Genomic DNA, 23,547 nt, shown 5'->3' with positions numbered 1-23,547 from the left:
GAAAACGTCTGGCTATGGCTCTTGGATAAAAAGATATCCACACAGGATTATAAACTGTTTTAACCTGCTTGTGGAGATCATCAGAGGTCACAAAGAGAAAGGAAAAATATATGAAAATAACAAGAAGAGATGTGGAAAATAATAAGAAAGGACTGGATAGTACTGTGAACATCATATGGACAGATTTGTGGACATTAAAGCAGCAGCAAGAAGATGATTGGATCCCCTTCGGAACTTGAAATATGGGTACCCCCAACAAAAATTTAAAATTCGGCTTTGTAATTTGGAATTTATGTAATTTGGTTTGATTTGATGTGATTGGTCAGTTAATAAAAATTATTTTTTTTTTAAAAACCACACATTCTGACCCTTTTGCCCTGCGCTGCACACACCATGATTAAAGCCCAGATGTGGGAGAGCAGACACTCTAGGGATGAATAGTCAAATAGAGAGAGCAAGTCCATGGGAAACAGAAGCTTCTGCTTGTCTGCTTGGTACCAATAGTTACAGAGTGCTCCCAAACTTCCAACACACCTCCTCCTTTCACATGCACACACACACACAAGCCCATATGTTATATTTTTACTTAAATGAATCACTGTACTGCAACAGAGGAAGATTTTATTTAAACACTTTATTAACTCTCAACAGTAAAATTATAGTGAGAGATGAAGATTATGGAAGAATCAAATCCTTGTTTCCTATGAATCAGAAAGGTGATGCGTCACAAGTGAAGAAGAAATCAAGGATGCTTGAACTTATTTGGGCTTTATTTCCAGTGTTCTTCCTTTCTTGAGAGAGAAGAAAATAACAGCAAATAATTATTTGCAGCAAGCAAATAAGAACAAGCAGAACATTTTAGAGAAAACGAGATACCCCTCATTTCACATCTAGTGGTCAATTCACACAGTCCCATTATTTTGAAACAACAATAATTTTAATTTAAAGGCACCCAGCACACACACACACTTGGTGTACTTTCTTGTAAGTTGGCAGACTAAATTCACCCTGGACGGACAACTACACCGACAAATTCTATCCATTTATGTCAAAAGAAAAAGAAGTGATAGCTGGGTTTTGTTTGGTTTTGTTTGTTGGGTTTTTTTACTAATAATGAAGGGGAGAATTTGACATGCCCTTCTGGGGAAAACCCTTGCTTCTATTATTCTGAATTTTTCCAGGATTCATGCCTTAAGAATGAAAGGTACTCCAAGGGCAGGGAGAAGATATAAAGCATAAAAAACAGCAGTGAATTAGGAATAAGTATAGGTGGACAGGCAAACTGAACTAAGCAACCTAAAAAGCAATTCAGCCTGAAATAGTATGATTTAGAAAGCCCAAAATTGAAAATTTTCAGCCCTACTGAAAATCAGGTAGAAAAATTGAGAGGGAGGTAAGACCAGAATGTACACTTGAAAATGTAAAGTGTGAACTATGTTTCTGTTTGTTTCTGTGTATTATACTTAGATTACCTGTGAGTGTATGTTTGTTGGCAAATGTGGGTTTGCCACTGCATAATCAGAGGCCCTTTAAGTATTTGGTTTGGAGAAGCCTCACTATGGCTGTAGACATAAAAAAGTGGGGGTGAGAAAGGCATTGGTTCCTATTGTGTGTACAGTTGTACATTGGTTCTTGAACGGAATCTGCTCCGGAAGTCCGTTCGACTTCCAAAAACCAAGACACGGCTTCCAATTGGCTGCAGGAGATTCCTGCGCTCAATCGGAAGCTGCGGAAGTCACGTTGGATGTTTGGCTTCCAAAAAAAGTTTGCAAACTGGAACTCTCACTTCCGGGTTTGTGGCGTTTGGGAGCCAAAACATTTGAGTCACAAGGCATTTGAAAACCAAGGTATGACTCTATATACATCCTCTCTTTGTTACCTCTCATTAGAGGCACTATTTTCTCAAGAGGGACCCCCCCTTGATTGAGGGGACCCAGGAGCACATGATGTCACATATGCAACATTGTGCAACGTCCTGACATTGTGTGTGCAACATCACGAGGAGCCAAAGGGCAGAGCAGAAAGCCCTCTGAACATTGAGGGGGCCTGGACTCCTCAAAAAGAAAGAAAGAAAGAAAGAAAGAAAACATGGGGGTGTGTGTCTGAAACTGCCTTGGCCTCTAGGAGCTGGCACATATACCTCAACTGGGTGCAAGCTTCTGAAATAATTCAAAATTCTGAAAGTTTTATTTGTTGGAGGCAAATATGTGATAGATGCAATAGAACCTCCTGGGCATGATCCCCTTTGAGATATCTGAGATAATAAAATGGGTCCCCAGAATCTGAGTCTCTCTGTATCCTAGAGGAGGAAGTGTTAATCATGAAGACATGTATTCTGAATGGTTCAAATATCCATTCTTTTGTCATAATGCCATGTTCTGGCTATAAATAGACACTCCAGACCTTGGGTATAGGTATAACATAAATAAGAACAGGGGTTAAGCAAGGCCCTTCATACGTAATACTTTCACTGCAAGAAGCGGCAGATAACATCATCCTACATTGTCAATGTTGAATCAGTTAAACCTTTTCACACAAGCCATGCTTGCACATCAGCTCACCTGAGATGGCTACTGCTCTCCAAAAACAGCTCTACTGCGCTCAACCAGTTTTGGACCCTGGAAGAAATGACAAACACCCTTTGACATTCCTAGAGAAAGTGCTCCAAGTTGACCATAGATCTCTGCATTGAACAATTGTGTCAGTTTAATTCTAGTAGCCTATTGTGAATGATACAGGGGCTCATTCTGGCACCTTGAAGAAACTTAAAACCTCCACCCACAGCCTCCCACTAATTTTATAGCAAAAATGGTGATTGCAATTGTATATTTCTAGAGCAGAGCATTCAAATTCAACCATGTTTTCTTCCTAAGCCCCTGTTGCTCCCACCTCATCCTCCAAATTTGGCCTTGCATTGCTAAACCCACCACCCCATCCTAACCACATTCCTATGTAGGAGGGCATACTTTTTACATGCGATACCAGTTTCTCTTTCTCTTCAAGAGAGGAATTCTGACTTGGTTCTGCCAGGGGGGATAGAAGAGGGCAGGAACTGGTGTTTAAATAGTGCTGTGAAACCTTAGGAGAGTTGTGTGGGGGTAGGGGTGGGGTTGGAATGCTGGAGGCAAGCAAGCTTCAGGCAACAAAATATATTGGACTGCAACTGGTGAAATCTCCTTCTCCATCACATTCCCTAGAAAGCTTGATCAGGATGCATTTTTTTTTCTTATGACAGTATTTACACAGTATTGAGCAACTACTGCCTGGTTGCAAATACCCCCTTTGGCAGCAAGGTACTCAAGAGGGTAACGTCAAAGCAGCTGCAGGCATTCCCAGAGGAAATCTAGACCCATTTCAATTTGGGTTCAGACCCAGGTTTGAAACTGAATCTGCCTTGGTTGCCCTGACAAATGACCTATGTTGGTAGAGGAACCAGAAGAGCATGACACCATTGCTCTTACTAGACTTTTTCATAGGCTTTTGTTACCACTAACAATAGTATCCTCCTGGACTGGAGGTGTTGGGTTGCCCCCAAGACTGGGGTGGGGGTGGGGGTGGGGTGGGCATCATATGTTGCATGTGTGTGATGTCACTCACAAGGCATGCAGTGTCACACATGTCTCTGGTTGCCGTGCAGGCCAGTGCAGCCTTCTGTTAGGCCATGCCGGTCCCTGCAGCATGCTCTTCCTCCACCCATGGCCTCATTCTATTTTTTTAAAGCTACAAATAGCAATTGCAACGCTATATTTCCAGAGCCCCACTTTCAAAACATGGAGCTTTTCTTCCTCATTTCTTTTGTCCCCACCACAACCCTGAGAGCTACTTGCCATTCTTGTGACTGAGGAGGAGTCCAGGCCTAGGTACTCATATCCCAATCAAGCACTTGGCCTCAGCCTTGTCAGGCTGTCAGTGAAGAAGAAGAAACTGTCCCAGACATTTGTCTTTCTAAGAAGTTTACCTCTGTCATAAAGCATTCCTCATGATTTTCAGCTTCGCAGCATTGTGTCACCATGGTAGTGAAATATCCAGTCACTTCTGCTATTTGCTCAGTGGTGCTATTGGGTTGGTGTTTTATTATGTGGACAAGCTGCCTGCAATGAGAACAGTGAGTGATAGGTTGGAAGCATAAGCTGCATGTGTCTCTCATCTTAGTGAAATCAAGTGCTGTTTCCTTCATGATTTCAACAAGGTGGAGTGTTTCAGAACTGCAATATGTGTAGAGACTGAAGAAAGGACAGGTCTTTAGGAACAGAGGTGAGGAAGGCTAAAAGTATTGGATTGCTTTGAAGTAGCAAACTAATTATTGGGCTGATTTCTTACTTTTGCTTCCTTAGTAGCAATTCATCTGGGGTAGCCGAGCATAGATCTTGGTGGGAGGTAAACAGTTCGGAAGAGAATGGTACAGGGACATAATCTGGATCTACTCCTAAATTGCTAAAGCACTCCCGACGGAACTCATAGGAATCTTCACAGCAGTTGTGCATTTGTTTGTTTAGTGGTTTAACTTCATGTCGCTGACATACTTCTCCTAGTAAAAGGTCTGTCTAGAGAAAGAGAGATAATATGTTGACCTTTGATTAACAGAAGAGTGATTAAAGCAACTTGCTTGCCACATAAATTAGCCACTATTTCAATACAATGAATGTAACTTTTGAAGACACTGTGCTTATGAGATGCTAAAAGGTTGAACAATCCCATATTGCCACATGCATTGAATTTATTTCAATTTTATAAAATTACAATACCAAGTGAATATAAATAATAGGAAGATAGACAATAATAGCCATGATCAAGATTAGCAATGAAATTGGGGAAGGCGGGGGGGGGAGTCTAATGGAGCTGCACTGGCAACTACAGAACAAATTCAATAATGAACAGACTTCACCACACAACACACACCTGAAGTTCTATATTTTCAACCAATCCAGGTATGCGTGTCAGCCTGTTCTGGATAAGGTTGGACACTTATTGAAGGATCAGATACACAATGGTAAGTTAGTTGAGAGGCTGTTGAGGTCTTGAATGCTTTTTCACAGCTTTGGCTAGCACACAGTGGTGAACTACCAAGCTACCAAACTTTCCTCAGTAACTCAACATCCCCCGTTGTCAGAGGTTAGACTGAGGAGGAATGGTTGGAACCACTGCCCCCTTCTCCTGAACCTTCCCAAGGGCAGGAGGACAGTATTGATTTGGAACAGTGGTTTGCAGAGGGGCATAGTCCAGAGGGGAAAAGTTGGGAAATATTGGGTGAGGAACAGCTAGAAGAGAAAACACCAGGAGAGAGACAGCTGGCAGATTCAGTGTCCTTGGACAGCATTCTTGACCCCCCCCTTCACCTAAGACTAGATGGGCTTTGAGAGTGATGGAACAGAGAGCTCAGTGGCAACAAGCTCAGATTACCTGACACAGGAGTGACGTAGATTAATGGGGATGGAGAGGGTGAACCTTTACTGGGACCAATGCCATTTCTAGAGAGATATGCATTTCTTTGTCTCTTGCTGTGATTATTAAAGAATCTAACTGGTAAGAACGCTCTTTTCACCTGATCTGCTTATTTACTGCCACTGGGGGGAGGGATCTGATTCCCCGAAGCCTGACACCCATCCAGTTTTCTGTCTGCTGCAACATGGCCCTGTGGAGAACACCAGCGGGTATAAAGTGATTCTCACCCTCACTGTGGCACTCGGATGGGCAGAAAGGTTTCAAGCTCTTAAAAAAGCACATTGCCACAATGGGAATGGAATTGATCTCCTCCTACTCATATTAAACATTTGATATGAATGCAAGGGCTGATTTCTACTTTCATCCATTCTCAGATGTGCAGGGAATATATTCTGCTCTCAACTGATCTTTACTGATCAGCAGATGAGCTGTGTGTGCCCTGTGTGTGCCCTGTGTGTGTGTGTACTATTTGTCCTGTATGTTTGTGTGGAAGAGGTGTGTGTGCAGGGTGGCCACACCTACTGCAGGCATGCAGACCCTGGAGGATTCCCAAGGGTGGGTGTGGTTGTCCAGCCAAGAAACATTCAACATATATGTAAGTGGGTCAGGTGTAGACATACCAGGAGAAGTCAAATCTAAGCCATTGTCAAACATCCCTGTCCTTTAGGTCACATTCAGGTTACATTATGGGAAATAAGTTTTAGAACATGTTCAGAACTGTCAAATTCCATGTAAAAAACCCAACAATTTGAAATGGATTCCTTCCCCCATTCCTAATTATTCCACTATTCGTTATTGCATGTTTGTTTGCTTGTTTTTATCTGAGCCCAGTTCAAAGGCATTACATTTAAAATAGTATTTAATAAACCCTGCTGAACAAGAAAGAAATGTGGATGGAGGAAAGAGGCCAATATGGAGGATAAAATACTCACATTCTCATCAGCACACACCACTATGTGTGCGTCATCCTCCTTACAGCATTTGGCAACAACACCTGCAAATTTCATTGTGTACTGGTACAATTCTTCAAATGCCATCTCAGGAGCTCTCTTCGTATAATGGACAAGGACTCTGCAAAGAACCATAAGTGAGAAGATTTTAGTCAATGAGAATTTGGGATGCAACCCTTGTCGGGGGGGGGGGGGGTTGCAGTAATGCTCAAGGACTCAGAAAACTGCATTGTCTTCCACAAGTTGACAGGTTACTAGAACAAGTGAAGTCACTTTTAGGGCTGCACTGGTGGGAACACTGGAGCTTCAATTTAAGAGTTCTCCCCATCTCGACAAAGTCTTGTGTTCCTATGTAAACAAACAAATTAATCACTATCCTGGATTTGATACACAGCTGCTGGAAGTTCATATAACTTAGCTGATGTTGCATATGCAGACAAAGCACAGTTAACCGCTGTTTTTTCCCTTTCCTTCAAAATGGGGGTAGGAGGCAGCCATTGTTGTTTCTTTGTGCCAGCAGACTTTGTTTCAGACTCATTTCAGTTTCTGCATAGCATAGATTCTTCTAATTAGGTCTGCTTAAACTCCACACCATCCTCGTGTCAAGATACACCAGCTATAGACTTTGCGCCTCATACATCAGGCCCATATTCTCCTTCCCACCCCACATCTTTTGGGTTAACATCCATCCACACGAATTGTTCTTGAGAACTCTAAAGCTATTCTTTATTGGCTCTAATAAAAGTATTCATCCTCTGCATTCTGTCTCTACAAAGAGGTTATCTAAAACTAAATTAGCCCAGCTAAATTGACCCCTATTCACAAGTTATAATATGAAAAGGATAGAGCATACTCATTTTGGAAGCCGTGGTCTCCTGCTTTCTCATACAATTTGCAGCGCATCTTAAATGCTTCCAGGGTATTGTCAGCGTGTTGTCTTAGTTCTCCTTCCTAAAGGAAAATATAACTGCTATTAAATATTTGTACGGTGATTCTCAACTTACGCTGGGGTTAGGTTCTGGGGAAAGTGACTAAAACCAAAATCTCATACAGTCAAAACACACTGAGTTCAATGGCAGGTGTGATTGTCAAAGTCTCCCCCCCCCCCCAGATGCCTGTCCTCTTTCCACCCCTGTGTGTGCGTGTGTGTAATTTGCCAAGCATGTGCACACAAGTTAAATGTGCGTATATTATGAGTTATTTAAGGTGACCACTTTTAATAGGGAATGGTAGCTTCAGTTGCATAAAAGCTTCAGTTCCAAAACAATAATAACAATAATAACAATAATAACAACCCTCCATATGTCAGTTCCAGTGAACAGAACTTGGATCTGTTTGTTCACTGGAATTAACACATGGATTTATTTATTTTCAAATGAAGCTATTAATTACATGGAGATGACACATAACTCACCCCTTGATGAAAGCACTCTTCAGGATGCTCAGTTTCACAGCACTTTTCCAACAAACCCTCATATTTACTGCCAACTCTCAACAGCAGTTGCTTAGAAAACTCAGGGTTTCTCCTTCCAGTCTCATAAACAAACCTGGAACATAGGGAAGAACACATGGTGATTATGATGTTGTGTTATCTACAACAATAATAGTAATACACGTAGAAAGTGTTGAAAGTACTTCGAATACATCAACTTAGCAATTCATTAGGCAAACGCTGTAAGTTGGGTATTTAAATTTTATTGCTGCTGTTTGTTTGTTTATCAATATAACTTCAATATTGCAGCCGCAGGAGAATTGCAAACTAAAACCAGGTTCAAGGGCTGCAAATTAAAATCAGGACTAGACTTTGAGCATCAATCTCCACAAAATTTATGAATTTTTGCAAAGTGATAAGGTAGCATGGTTTTTAGGTGCACTGTATGAGGGCAGGGGGGTGGCTGTTTCTCATAGACCCATGGGGCCACTGGTGCCATCTATAGAGGGCCACAATTTTTTTTGCTGTGGGTCCCCGTCCTCCACTTCCAACTGCCGCTGCCTGCTGTCCCCCACCATGCACTGTCTGCCTCTGCCACCCACTGCCTTACCTCTGGTGCTCCAGTGCTGTGGCAGCAACTGGGACAGGCCTCTGTTGGAGTCCACTGCCCCCACACTGGGCAACCACAGTCTGGGGCCCAAGTTGGCACCATTGTATGGGGCAGCCATTATTTCCCCTGCAGAATTGCTCTGAAAATAATGCTACATGATCACATGGTGTCACTTCCAGGGACATTCTTCTTGGCCTATTTGGATAGAGCACAGCAGGAACTGTGCACCTAGCTGTTCAAGGTAGTTTTTTTTTAATTTTTAAAGAACTTTACCCTCCCCTCAGAGGGGGGGAAATCATGGGAAGCAATCAGATTGGTTTTTAATTGTAGGTTACAAAGTATCCAGCACATGATAATAAAGTTACATTTCCTCTTTCCCTTCTGATACCACATGTGTTCTTCTTGCCCTCAGTATGCTTGGCAACCCAGTATGCTTTATAGAGTTAGGATTGAGACCAATCTGAATTCTCTATACCATACTTTTCTAGAAGTGTAGCCTTGTTCTCCGTGAAGTTTTGGCACACTTCCTTAACCACAAACTCCTTGAAAGTGGAAGGCAAATCGGCAGGTTTGTCATCATTTTCCGCATTTACGAGACATTCTTCTCGATCCAGCAGTCCCCTGTCACAGCAGTCCTTCACTTTAGTAGATATAGTGTCTTGATGGGTACAGATATACTCTATCAAATCTGCCTGTAAGAAAAGAGGCTCAGAAATAACTGCCGTATTTTTCACTCCATAAGACACACCTATTTTTTAGAGGGGGAATGCAAGAAAAGAAATATTTTTAAAGACAGCACTGAGCAGAGCCTGTATGCATCCCAGGCTCTGCTCAGCACTCCCTTTCACGAGCCGCGTGGAGCGTGTGTGTGGCGCTTCCCAGGAGGGAAAAGTCCCCAAGAGCCGCACACACGCTCCTCGCGGCTCGTGAAAGGGAGTGCGGCTCTTGGGGGCTTTTGTGGGAGGTGGGGGAAGGGACTGAGGGGCTGCCCTCTGTCCCTTCCCCCACCCCCCACAAAAGCCCCCAAGAGCCGTACTGCCTTTAAAGAGTGCACGGCTTTTGGGGGCTTTTCTACGAGGTCGGAGAAGGACAGCCAGTCAGGGAGGGGCTGCCCTTCTCCCTCCTCGGTGAAAAGCCCGCAAGAGCCATGCGGAGCATGTGTGCAGCTCTTGGCGGCTTTTCCTGCCTGCCTCCCGCCTGCATTCGCTCCATAAGACGCACACACATTTCCCCTTACTTTTTAGGAGGGAAAAAGTGTGTCTTTTGGAGGAAAAAATATGGTAGTTATTTTAAGGCAGGAGCTTTCAAGTTGACAGACAAAGAGCAGCTTGATGTGCCTGATCACTGAAATGCTCGCATTAGCAAAATAGGCCAGAGTCCACAGTTTTATACACTCAAATGGAATCCGATTTACCCCTGGTGCCAGCTGACCCCAGCTGAGGTAGAAGAAGCAATAGTATTTTTTAGCCAATTAGAGCACTGTTAAGTGAAGTGAAGGAAGGAGTAGGTCAGCAGCTCCATCTTCTGTCAAACAACCAGTGTAGTATAGAAGAAAGCAAGGGAGAGCCCCACCAGGATCCTGTTTGAGACTCATGGTGTTTTCACCAGAGGACACTTTTGTATTCTGTGAGGCCTCCATTCTTCTTCACAGCTGAAAGTCATTTAACTAAGGCTATGCAAAGCCCCCAATTTGCTCCCTGGCCAGAATTCTTCCTATAAGGCTTTGGGCCAATCTGGAGATTATGACTAGACAATGCCAACATCCATGTTATTCTTGGTATGAAGTAAGTTACATTAAAATTAACAAAACTTACAACATCAAGGAAATACTCCAGAGTATCACCCTTGCAGAACACTTCATGGATGTGTACAATGTCACCAGCAAACTTGAGAATGATAGGAAAGTCTGCCTTTGGGAATTTCCGGCTCAGGTCAGCAACTTCCCTGGAAAGAAAGCAAACAAAATGTTGAGATTGTTTCAAGACAGATGTGTATATATATATATAATTTATTCCCAGCAACACTGGTAGTTTATTCATATTGTGTCCTGTAGTCCACTATATACCTACAGTACCACACTTCTGAACAGTTGCATTCAAGGCTTCATGTTTCTTTCCTTCTATTTCATACAAGCAGATAAAAGCTGCAGAAATTGGCACCGGCTGCTTAATTCAGTGCCCTGATAATCACAGCTTTTTTCTGGAAAGAAAGTTTTTATCACTTATTGGTTAATGTGAGTAGACAATGCCAGGGCCCAAGAACTTTACTCCTGGTCATTTTCAGTGTCATACATGACACATTACACTTTTTTTTTTACCACTAGCAGAAAGCAGACCATACTATGGAAATTTTGGAATAGCTGCCTAATTCTCAATCCAGATCCTGGAATGCCATTGGGATTGTTATCCTTTCACCAAAGTGTACACATGACCCTATTTATATCACTGGCTACATTTACGTTTGAATGGCTGAATCACAATCTAATAAACCAAATGTTGATGCAAACGTGATAAACAAATAAAGAGAAAACAAAACCTAAGAGGGTTTAAAACATGTGAATTGACTTTGCTGCCTGAAACATCAGAACTATAATTCTTTACATCCCCAGGCACCTTTCAGTAGCACACCACAATCCAAATTCCTGTGGTGAATGTTAAATATAGGGGTTTTGTTTTTTGTTTTGCTCTTTTCTGATCCAATATTTCTGTGGTTCTTTGTGGGGGAAGCAACATGCTTTCAGTGTGCCTTAAATGAATATGGTGGATGTGACCAGAAGCCTCTGCTCTCTTCTTATAGCACCTCATGGTTTTAATTGCAGAGGCTTACAGTACCTGGCAATGCATTTTGCTTTTTCCCAATGCTACAATTCTATAAGCATCTCACCACCCAGGTAGGCCTTCCAGTAAACTGCTGTGTAAAAGAGATACTGAGCAGGGAGATATATCTAAATCAGCCTCATTTGGGAAATTGTTTCTGATACCTGAAAAAGTTTCATTTGTGCTCAAAGGTTCCTGTAATTCTCAAGAATACTTGATCATCCATGTAGCTAATGTCACACCACCATCCCCCCAAAAGAGAAAGCACCCAGACTCACTGAAACCTCAGGGATCTTTTCCCAAACTCTTTCAGGATGGAACAGGTGTGTTTCTGCAATCCGATGGCATAATTCTTTTGCTCTCTCACAGCCGGCAACTGTAAGAGAAAACAACATATACAAAGCAATGAAAATTAATTCATTGCAAGGAGCAACTTGGAGAAAAAGCAAAACAGGGTTTTTGATAGTGGCCCAACCAAATCTACAGCTGGTTTACAGCTAATTGAACTGAATTCATTCTCCTTGATCTATATCTCCTGATGAATCCAAGCTTTCAGAATTCTGACTTCTGCTCTGATAAACATATCCAGTAAAGTCTCGGAAAGAATTGTGGGAGGAATTGCACTTCAGTGAGAAAGCACCTGCCTTATACTGTATTTCCAGGCTCATTGTTTGCCATTTCTAGATAAACAGAACAGAGGAAGGGAACAACTCCTAATTGAAACCTGGAAAAGTAACTGTCAAAATAGGTAGTATTTGGTTTGATCAGGAGTGGGTAAATGTTTTTAGGCAAGGGCCACCTTCCCTTCTGGGCAACTATTGGGTCCCTGTATGCCAATTGTGGGTGGGTCTAGAGGCCAATGTGGGTGGAACAATGAATGTGAGTTTTTTCTGTGTACAGTAGGCTACTTTGTGTGTGTGTGTGTGTGTGTGTGTGCGCGCGCGCGCGAGCTTTGTATTCTCCATCTTGGCAAGCAAGAGGCATTATTGGAATTCAAGGACACATTTCAGCCAGTGTGAAACAGGGCCAGTAGGGTGGTGGTGGTTGGGGAGTGTTTGTACCATGGGGAGAATCCTGAGGGCAAGACGGAGAAGCTTGGAGGGTCACAGTCAGCTTCAGGGACTGAAGGTTCCCACCCTGGACCACTGCTCTGAGAAGATGTAAAACATCTCCCTATCAATCTAGCAGAAATACCAGACCCACCAAGTGTCCCTATTTTCCAGGGACAGTCCTGGATTTACAGAAGCCATTCTTATTTCTGATCTGATCCCAGAATGTTCCACTCTTCCTTAAGACGTCCCTGTTTTCATCGAAGAAATGTTGGAGGGTTTGATAGGACATCCCTATTTTCATCAGAGATGTTGGAGGGCATGGAGTTATACGACCCCTGAGCCAATGAGATAAGTAACGATACAACCTTTAGAAAACATCTGAAGGCTGCACTGTATAGTTTTATTATGTTGGAAGCCGCCCAGAGTAACTGGGGCACCCCAGTCAGATAAGCAGGGTATAAAAAATAAAAGTATTATTATTATTATTAGTAGTAGTAGTATTGAATAGGATGTCTCTATTTTCATCTGAGAAATGTTAGAGGGTATGAAATACATTATGTAAGTTTCTTTAAATAAAATATTGAGGTGTTATGTGGGCTAAAAGGAAATACCTTTTCTCTGAAGCAGGCATCCTTGTCAGTTTCCAGACAGCAAGTTTGCAGTACCTTTTGAAACCCTTTAACTGTCTTATAGAGTACGGCAACATTTGCAAAAGGATGTCTTCTGGAAAGCTCATAGTAGTAACTGGGTCAAAAAGGAAACTTTCATTAATCTGGACTGCAATTACTCTAAAAAAAGGAAAAAAAGTTGAGGTGCCAAGATCTTTTATAATTAAAGCTGTTGTTAAGGAGAGGGAGGACAATTATTAAACCTATGTTACTGAAAAGAATGACAAGGCAAAAAGATTCCAGTTGCCACACAGGATACTCAGGCACTCAGTTAGGCCACTTAACCATTGGCCTCAAGTTAAGAAATTTGACAGCATACAGTATATATAGGTAGCATTACATGTCATTTCCTCTAATTGCAAACCCAAACACTGTGTCCAGATAGCTATGGTCTCTAAATGGGGCCAGTGAGAAGGAAGAGAGAGGCACCAACATGATTGGTAGGACCCCATGGCTTACACAGGTCCAAAAAGAAGGAACTCCGTCCCCACCCTCCACCTCCCCCAAAAAACCATGCAAGCAATGCCTTCCTACTCAAACACAGAAAACAGCCCAATGAGGACTGAGTATGCTCAGCAGTAACATAATGTTGGGTGTTGGAGGTGGGGGAAGAAATGAGTGGATCAACAAATCCTGGTAGAGGACATGGGGGGCTGGATTGAACCCTGAAGTATTTTATTGCAGCTCCAACCTAATTTTTAACATCTTGCATGAAATAGGTGAGAGTATTTGCAAGCATCTGAATTGTAGGAGAAAGTCATATGTTACACATTATTTTGATTCTTCCCCCAAAGGAGAACCAGTTCAGCAAAATGACTACATCAACTCAAATGACTTACTTGTTCAGAAATTCAATTGTTGTATCTTGGTATACTTTGCATACGTTCTCTCCATCTGGCATTACAAAAGGAGGAATGAATCCAGAAGTTTCATTTTTATGAGTTAGAAAGCAGTCATTTCGTTCGGGATCAACTTTGCCACAACACTCAGTAAATCCATATTTCTCTGCAAGACCTTCTTCATGACAAATTTCATCCAGAAAAACAGTACGCTGAAGGAGAGATGCAAAATGTTTTCATTTACTAGACATACACTCGCCTGTTTACTTGTTTACATGTTTTAGGGGACGTCTGTATAGTTGTCTTAAATTGTAAGCCATTGTTAAGTGCATCTAGGCAGCTGTTTATATGATCAAGTTTACATTTTATAAGAGATTTAAAGAAGGACAATTTCCAGATAGTTTTATGGAAAAGTCAAGTTTAGTTTATAAACCACCATAGTACAACATTTCATGCAAAGTACCTAATACAACTTGTTTCACATGTTTGTTCACATATTACACTGAACCAGGGTACAAGTTCCTCTGCACATGTATAAGTGTGGGAAAGAGTGTGTAACTCAACTACTATGTTCATAGTTAGAAAAGGCAGTCATTGAAAATTACATGTGATAAACTATACTAGCTCAACTATTTCTCTACACAGATACGCATGTTACACATGTGTGAACACCTCTGGGTAAAAAAGTATACATTTGTTGATTTGTTCAGTTAGGGACCTGCATCCATACTGTGGTGTGTCCTGCAAATCAAGTTGTCATTAAAGGTGAGTCCTCTTTATCCCAGGCAGGAGAGAGAACCAATGGGGAATTAATTACTATTTCTCCACAGCTACATGTTATGGAAGGCACTGCCCTGCATCAAAAATATTGTAATTAAGTGTGGCAGGTTGTCAGGAGAGAGCTTAGCTCAGCAGTGGGCCATATTACCATCAATGTGCACATTTGCTACCAATATGCCTTGCCAAGTGCACATTGTTAAGAACAAGCACCTTATGACAACCGGGCATACTAGGCAGACTTTTGTCTGATCCAATATGCCTAGCTCTGTGCTTTTAAACCAGGTATGTCCCCTATTTATGACTGTTGCATGCTTCTCTACATAAACTAGTTTCTTTATAAGTGGAATGTTTTCTGTCTAAAGTTCCCGGTTTGGTCATTTAATTTCATAATCAATCAGAAGAGCATCCGTGATGGTCCAGGGCTCCAGACTATGCAATTTACCAATATTTCAAATCATAACCTTCAAATTTAGGTCCCAAGGCTTACCAAAGGCTTTTCACAATCTGGGGTTGCTGGATCATCACTAGAACATTTCTTGGCGAGCTGTACAAGATTGTCATTCAGTTTAGCCACCTCATCGTATGAAGCTCTCTGCAGATTCTGAGATGACAAGCCGATGATGCTGGGAAAACACATTTATTTATTTATAGATAGGAATATTTATTTACCGCTGTATCATAAAAATATATAACACAGCAGTTTACAATATAAAAATATAAAACCAGCCTCCAGTTCCGGTCTGCCTTAATGGAGGCAGCTCCCATGAAATTAGGAGATTGTTGGTGAAGGAAAAACAAGGATGATTGAGGATAATCTTCCCAGTTCCCCTCAGGGACAGGGGGGAATGGGCTTCACTTGCAGTTCATCTCAACACTTGGCTCTCGCTCCGGCATGGAATGTGGGAGGCAGGGAGGCGCTGAGTGCAAAAGCACTTTGCCTGCTGATAACTATCCTACTCCACCATTAAGAAGCAGAGGCTTAATTTGAACTAAAGTACAGGAACGTGCTGGAAGAGATGAGATCATAAAATTTGGAACAGAACCAGCTGCAAAGTCATTGAGGTTTGAACTTGAGAGAAGACTTCATTCAGTGCAAAAGACGGTGTGGGAGGAGGGGAGCCTACAATTTCTTGAAATAAAGTTGTTTCTCTACATATATGATTCGGCAACCCTCTCTTGAATATTAGTTCAATTTATATATGTGCAAGTGAGGAGGGATGAAACTGGATTATAGATATTAAAGACTGTGTGTGTGTAAAAAAAAGGAAAAAGGGAGGGAAGCTCTATTTTGCAGAAGGGTTACGATGGAAACTTAGAGCTGAGTCTTCACCATCCTTTATTATCTATGGTGTGAACTGAACAATGCTAAAAGGACCTGGAATTTAATTTAATTGGAAGTATAAATGCTTATTTATCTTCAGTTGAACGAAAGGATGAAAGAAATCTGCGAGCTTGCCAAGGTTCATTACTGAGTCATCTGCAGTTTGACAGACTACTCTTCTTCCTAGGCTGAGAGGGTGAAAATGGTGAAAACAGGTTATTTATTGGGCCAGAGAGATTTTTGCAGCTGTTGTTAAAGTTGCAAAACAACAAAGCACAGGATGGAGCAATGGAGAAATTTCTGAAACAACAATGGGATATTAGCTCTGCCCAAGGCATGATGGAGAACAGCAATATCTAGGAAAAGATAGACATATCATTTTACAAGGTCAGGAAGAAACACCACGGACAAAATAATTGCCACACACAGGAAGAACAAGAATATAATTTGAGTGCCTCACTTGTAGTTCATTTAATGTGTCAACATGAATAGAAGTTATTAATATTGCAGCTATTGTATAAGGGATTATTATTTCAACCGGAATGTAATTGAGATTTATAAGATTTTGGAACACAGAAATAAAGTAATAATCAAACCATCAAATCTAGCATGTGCGGGCCACCTAAATTATACAATTCAGTATTTGAATGATTGGTATTAGTAATTGTATAATAATTTGGTATTGTTATAATGAGGCAATGATTGGACTGTAATACTGTAATTGAAATATATATGTATACAAACACACACATACACAAAACCAAACAATAAAGTAAAAAAAGATAAAAACAAGTTAAAAGCAAATGGGAATTAAAACAAACACGAACAGACCATTGTTGAGAATCTACTTTTAATCAGCGACGAACTGTATGCTAGTGACATCTGGGTGGGCATGCAGGAGGTGGGGGTGGAGGGGAGGGGCATGGAGGGAGCCCGCTGTGACTGTGCCCAGGACCACAGCCCCTACAACCCCCCATGCTACACCACAGTCTCCCTCAACAACACCCTTCTGATTTCACACAATTCCACATATACGTGTCGAGTTCGGGAATGTGACACCCATGTAAGGGGGGGGGGTGCCTGTATTAATCCTTTAATAGCCTTTGTATTTATTACTCCTTTTTGTTTTTGCATGTGAAGACTGGAGGTCATATCAAGGAAAACCATCTGAAAAGACTTACATGCCGGGAAACTGACCCTCTGCTATTTTAATTAAATGTCTGAAGGTGTCATGGTGTCCTGTAAAGAATACAAAAATCAAATTTTCAATTGAGACATCTCACACCATTGGCAGTTTACCATACAGTGGTTCCTCAGTTTTCGAGCATCTCGGAAGCCAAACGATTCAGAAGCCGAATGCTGAAAACCCAGAAGTAATTGTTTCAGTTTCCAAACGTGCCTCGGAAGTCAAATGGCTTTTGAGGTGCGTTTCTCAATTTTTTTTCAATGGATTTTGCCGACTGCCCATTGATCCTTGGTTTTCAAACGTTTCGTAAGTCAAATGGTCTTCCGGAACAGATTACGTTTGAAAACCGAGGTTCCGCTGTATAAGGTTAATACCACACTATGGCGTGGAAGAGGGTGGTCAGAGAGAGAAGGTATTTTCTATTTGTTTTGAATCCCCATAATAGTGAATGGAGAAGAATGTGCTTCAGTTTTCAGAAAGCAGATCAGATCTGAATCCAGAGGCAAATTTCAGAAGAAGGTGGATGACTTCCTGGAGTGAAATATCCATATAGAAATTTAATCATGAGGCTGGTGCATATCCTTATTATATATACAGAAGTGTTTCTTACGTAACAGTCCTATACATATGGATATCAATTCATATGATAACAGCCAACATATCCACAAAAGATTGCAAATATTGCAACATGCCCCCAGAATGCTTCCTCTTTGCCATGTCCAAAGTTACTAACTCTTAGTTTGGAGAGGAACTGACTGTGGAACTCTCTGCTGCTTTACCGACAGGGAGCTAAAAAGGATTATAAAGGTGCCAGGTGGAGACACCCTTAAAGGCCTTTTAGCCTTAATGACTTTATTATGTATTATTAAACACCATATTTATTGTGCACTTTATAAAGAATCAATGATACTTTTAAACTGATAAATGTTAAAATCAAAAGGATATAATAATAATAATAATAATAATAATAATAATAATAATAATAATAAATGAGTTTTGCACAGGAAAACCTCACAATGGACTGAGCCCCTAGTCTTTGTTTAAAATAGTATAATGAAGCCAGCAATAATCTGACCATTCCAAATAGCTAGCTAGCTAGCTAGAAAGATAGATAGATATAGAACTATGCATATATTATACATAAGCACGAAATTAATAAGTTTAAAAAACAGACATATCACAAACCCCCACAACATACCTACATCCCGGTACCTTCTGGGAAGCTGTTTAGACTCAGCCGAGCTTATCAAAAAAAGACAAGAAATTAATGTGACCCACTTCATAGTTTCAAATTATTGAGGGGCTGGGATGTGGAAAGCAGCAAATGGGTAGATGAGCTTTTTATACTTTTGTGCATGCATGTTGGGTTACTGTCACATTCCCAATTAGAATCTCAGAAATACTCCTGCTAATAATTATCAGACTCCCAGGAGGTAATGCAAACTTTGTTTGTTACCCGATAACTCTTAGGTCAACTTTTCCCCCCATCAATATTCTGTCCAAAGGTGAATTGAATTGATGTGAGTGGGCCTGGTCAATTTAAAGAGCTTAAGTTCAATGGTATCGTGTGTGACATTTGTTCTCAAGGCTGTTGAAGAGTAAATATTTGCCCTTTCAGAACAGGGGCTGAAAATCCAGACTGGAATCTTATTCATTAATCTATGAAAGTCAGAAAAGAAATGTCTAGTGGAGCTAGAGATTTTCAGACCAGCTGTCTTCTGATGACAGAAATCCTACTGTTTTTATTTTGTTCCCATCCCACACTGATGTTTCACTGTGTTTTATATTATGTTGGAAGTCACCCAGAGTGGCTGGGGCAACCCAGTTAAATGGGCAGGGCAGAATTTCATTAGAACTTTCTTTTTTCTGGCTCTCACTTTCCATCAAATTATTATTGCAACGATGCATTGAAGGGTCTTGATTACATTAGAGGAGAAAATGAAAGCGCTTTGGGCTAATCACGTAATGAAGAAACAGTGAACCCTGTATTGTTATTTTAGACAACATCTGAATGTGTCTCAACAGACACTGCTTTAGATTGATATGCTTTCTTTCTTCCTTGTTGAGGAGGCCCTTCCTGGCCATGGGCAGGAATTTACTACAGAAATTTCTTTTATATTCAGCTAAAGTCACCAATGATTCCCTGCAGCACTGAGCAAATATAATATAATCCAACTTCCTGTTTACATAGAAATGAACAAATCCGCCAATTTTAGTTTCTCTCGCTGTCTTTCACCACTTGATTACATTCAACTCCTAAGGTGAGAGAATCACATGTGGCACTCCTGCTAAATAGCTAGCTGGGCATCTGCTTCTTCACACCTCTGCTCTGAGGCACACCTCCAACTGCTGAGACAAGCAGTTGGAGCATCTGCACATCCTGCCTCCTCCAGCACATTTAAACCCCCTCTTCTAATGTGGTATGTGGAAGTAACCGGAAACTCTCCCTGTGTACATTTCCACCTGCTCCTCTTGCTTTAAACCCCTCCTTATCCTTGGAGGCAGGGAGAGGAGCTGAGGAGATTCGAACAGCCCAAGTCAGTGTCTTCCACCTCTATGTTTTCCTGTCTCTACCTGCCTAGCCTCTTCCTCTTCTCCCTGCCTCACAAGTGGCACAGAACCCCACAAATCACTGGTCCCTCCCCCTGGATAGTTCTCCTGTGCCTCTGCCTCCTCTACCCACCCTTTGGACTCTTACCTGTCCCTCCTTTCCCAATGAGTGGCAGCTTGAAATTGTGCAAGCCTTGAAGTGCTGGTTCTAAGTATCTGAGAAATGCATTTTCTAACATGGATCTTCTTCCTGCTGTCCATGGGCAATGGGGAGACTAGCATATGTTTTTGGCCTCCCTGTAGGGTCCCTCAGACTTTCAAATTCCTTGGCTAGTTTCTATAGGGATAGGTGAAGCTGAAGAAGTAGCCTTTTCATTAACACAATATATCAATCTTTCCTGGTTGAACACTTTATTTAGCCACGTATTTTACAATTCATAAAGGAAGGATAGCAAAGATTGATAACAAAGTCGACAGCAATGAGTGGATTTAGTAAGAGGTGCAGGCGATGATCAAGTATAGAATTTGATGGAATGTGTCCTCAGTTTTTGCCTTTCCTGGTTAAAAAAGATATTCCCTTTTCTGGTATGGTTTACCAATTCTACAGCAAAAATTGGACTTGGTGGGTAGTTTGTAGCTCCTTTGCCAGAATCTTTGCAACTTTGTGAATACAGAAAAACCACTTTTCATGGGTCTATCTCTTTCAACTCACATGAGTCTAAAGACAACTTCACCCACTCAAAGATGCACAGATCTTGCTGGTGAAAATCTGCTTTATTGGGCCAATATGGACCCACATCTGCAAAGGCATGCATATAATCAAGCTGAAAAATATAGTTCTGACTTACCATGGATCTGACACAATGCAGCAGAACAAACAGAAAACAGTGTGAGAAAGTAAGTACAAAATAAGCAAATTGACAAAAATGTTTCCACTCTTTAATATAGACCACAGGAAAACAAATATAGAAAATGTTGTTAGTTAGAAAGTGTGTTCCTTCAAAGGATTACATTTGGCATGCAAATAGTGATTTATGTATAATAAATGTTTAGAAATTATTTTTAGTTTTTTTGATGGAAATATAAAGGTAATCCATGTTTTGGCCATTAGAAATTGGGGAAGAATTGGTAGAAGAGATTTGCATTCAACTTCCATAATGCTGTTTTCAATTCCTTATTCCTAATGCTATAGATTAATGGGTTCATAACTGGTGGAAACATGCAATAGAACATAGAAGCAACAAGATCCAAAAGCTCTGTGTCACTTGATGATAGTGACACAGAGCTTTGCTTTAGATAAACAAATGAACCGCTAACAAAATATAAAGATATTACAATAAGATGTGGCAAGCAAGTTGAGAAGGCTTTTTCTTTTCCCTGGGCAGAAGGAATTTTTAGAACTGCACTGAAGATTTTAACGTATGAATAAACTATTACAGCAAGGTAGAAAAAGGCCAGAGAGTCACCAACACAAATAATCCGAAATACGATAAAGCAATTTTGAATAACTATGGAGTTTCACAGAAAAAACTGACTGATGTCATTAGAACAGAACTCAGTTGTGAATGTACTGCCAGTATATACTGTGGAATAGATAAGCCCAGTAATCCATGCACTGATTGCCATTTTGACACATGCTTTTCTGTTCATCACAGAAGGTCTTGGAATGTCAGATTGGCTAGAAAGAAGTACATGGGTTTGTGAAGCTGAGGACTGAAAATTATGACTGTGATGTTGATGAGGTTTTCAGTGACAGCAATCAGATAAAGGATCAAGAATGTAATGAAATGAAATGTCTTCAGTTCCTGAGTATCAGAGAATCCATGCAGAAGGAATTCCACCACTCTAGATGGCTGGTTGAACAGTTGAACATTGTGTGGCTATGTAGTACCTGCAAAGAGATGGCACAACCATTTTAGAGAGGAGGAGGAGGAGGAGAATGTTTTGACGCATGTTCCCCAATGTGATCAAGTAGGTTGACTTAGGTCACCAATAAACCATTGCTTGTTTAATAAATAATTTTTGTTTCTTCAGTTAACAAAATATATAGTCTGTTAAAAATGTAAAATCTCTAAGTGTTTGATATAGAATATTGTATTCCCTCCTGGAAAAAAACCCCAGTTAACACAACAAAAATTAAAAACTAGTAGACGTAATAAAACTATTCCACGTGTGGGTTAACTTTTCAACAGAAATAATGTTTTAGGAAACATTTTAAACAGTCCAACGAGAGATTCTATTTGATATTCAAAGGCAAGGAGTTATAAATATTGGTGCTACCCTGAATATTTCCTCCCTGATTAAGAACAAAGTTTACATGGCACTGGTACAACTACAAATTGCCACAGGTTGGAGCTATAGAGTATGAATGTGTGGGGCCAAGCAAGTCTTCAGATAAAATGACCCCAATCTATTTAGGGCTTTATATGTTAACAGTAATTCCTTAAACTTGGCTGCTGGTACACTTATTTGAGCAAAGGTGCAATGTGCCCACATAATCTCACTGTTGTTAACAATGATGCTGCAGCATACTGTCCTAACTGTAGTTTTTGTACCAGACACAAGGAAAACCTCGTAATACAGTCTTGGAGTCACCATTGACTTCTCTCTCCCTGTTGACAGAAGTGGATGAAATTTGCAGGCCCCTCCAGAAAAATATATATATCCCGAATTACAAGAAAATAAGTCAGGATCTTTTGTGATGGGCAGCTTTGTGTTAGTTTTTGTGTTGGATAGTTAGTTTGCTTGCTTGCTTGCTTTTAATGAAGTGTCTATTTATTTTTAGGCAGAAGTGGATCTTATTCTGAGCAAGGTGACCCTGAAGCCACTATTTCTGCCAAATTTCAGAAGGATAGTATTTTTTTTGAAAACGGTTAGAAAATAGCCTACATGAGAGAGGCGTTGCTTGGTAAGAAACCTTCCAGATTTCAGACAAATACCATATTTTTCGCCCTATAGGGCGCACTTTCCCCCCTCCAAAAATGAAGGAGAAATGTGTGTGCGTCCTATGGGGTGAATGCAGGCTTTCGCTGAAGCCTGGAGAGCGAGAGGGGTCAGTGTGCACCAACCCCTCTCGCTCTCCAGGCTTCAGGAAGCTCTGCGCAACCCTAGGGAGACCGGCGCGACTTCATGCCGGTCTCCCAAGGGTTGCGCAGAGCTGCCTGCAGTCCCGGGCTTCACGCAGCTCTCCGCAAGCCCGGGGAGACCAGCGCGACTTCCCGCCAGGATCCCTAGGCTTGCGGATAGCAGGCTGTTCTGGGGGCTGGGGTCGGGGGAAGCTCGGGCTTCCCCCGCGCCAGCCCGCGCCTGGGGGGGAAATAATTTTTTTTCTTTATTCCCCCCCCCAAAAAAAACTAGGTGCATCCTATGGGGCGGTGCGCCCTATGGGCAAAAAATACGGTAGATCCAGGAAACTTTGTGCTAAGCACCTTTCCATTTGCTGGGGATGAGAGATCTAAAAGGGAATTACAGTACTGGAGTATCATTGTCTCAACAACTGTGGCCAAGCTATCCCAGTGCAAGCAGCTATTATGATACCAGCCAAAACTGGAAAAGGGCATTTGAATCATCCCACAGCAACTATGAACAAGGAAGGGGTAGTGGCAGACTTTGGGGGCAATCCCTGTATGTCTTTTCCCATGTCAGGTTTCCAGTATGCATAAACAAAGAGGGACAGACTGTCTCATTCTCTTCAATGTTCTAGGGGAATAAGGAAGTGCTGAAAATAATATTCTCTTTATTGAATGAAATGGTACCATTCTTGGTGACATGGTGACTTTTCTGCACATCTAAACTTTGCAGACTTTGGACTAGAGAATCCATAAATATGTTTCACTTGGAATAAAACTTGCTTTTTATTAATAAGGTCACCAGCAAATGTGGGGTGCACTTTTGACCATAT

The 23,547-nt window shown here is 41.2% G+C and overlaps 1 protein-coding gene across 2 annotated transcripts; it reads right to left on the bottom strand.

Moving 5' to 3' along the window:
* Positions 1–619: 619 nt before the first annotated feature.
* LOC309517211 (albumin-like) lies at positions 620–18,452 on the bottom strand. 2 transcript variants are annotated; one of them, XM_082196339.1, is made up of 15 exons: positions 18,295–18,452; positions 17,092–17,149; positions 15,077–15,212; positions 13,810–14,021; positions 12,914–13,046; positions 11,529–11,626; positions 10,249–10,378; positions 8,915–9,126; positions 7,807–7,939; positions 7,246–7,343; positions 6,375–6,513; positions 4,321–4,544; positions 3,959–4,091; positions 2,562–2,618; positions 620–791 (listed from the first exon to the last, which is right to left on the bottom strand). In XM_082196339.1, the coding sequence occupies exons 1-14, from the start codon at positions 18,377–18,379 to the stop codon at positions 2,571–2,573; spliced, it is 1,839 nt and encodes a 612-aa protein (XP_082052465.1). In that variant the 5' UTR covers positions 18,380–18,452; the 3' UTR covers positions 620–791; positions 2,562–2,570. The 2 variants fall into 2 exon arrangements, with proteins under 2 accessions (XP_082052465.1, XP_082052466.1); XM_082196340.1 differs by having other exon boundaries at positions 620–787.
* Between the last annotated feature and the right edge of the window lie 5,095 nt (positions 18,453–23,547).

Source organism: Podarcis vaucheri, assembly GCF_965113315.1.
Source record: "Podarcis vaucheri genome assembly, chromosome: 13".
Taxonomy (NCBI): Eukaryota; Metazoa; Chordata; class Lepidosauria; order Squamata; family Lacertidae; genus Podarcis; species Podarcis vaucheri.
Note: the sequence above shows the minus strand (reverse complement) of the source record. Positions and strands in the feature narration are given on the sequence as shown.

Bases quoted from the DNA above. Each gene is read 5' to 3' on its own strand.
- LOC309517211 (XM_082196339.1), bottom strand. From the start codon at position 18,379: ATGAAGTGGGTCACATTAATTTCTTGTCTTTTTTTGATAAGCTCGGCT. The intron at 17,150-18,294 runs GTATGTTGTGGG...TATTCTTTACAG, and splicing joins CAGAAGGTACCGGGATGTAG to GACACCATGACACCTTCAGA. The intron at 11,627-12,913 runs GTATTTCCTTTT...TTTCTCTTACAG, and splicing joins ATGCCTGCTTCAGAGAAAAG to TTGCCGGCTGTGAGAGAGCA.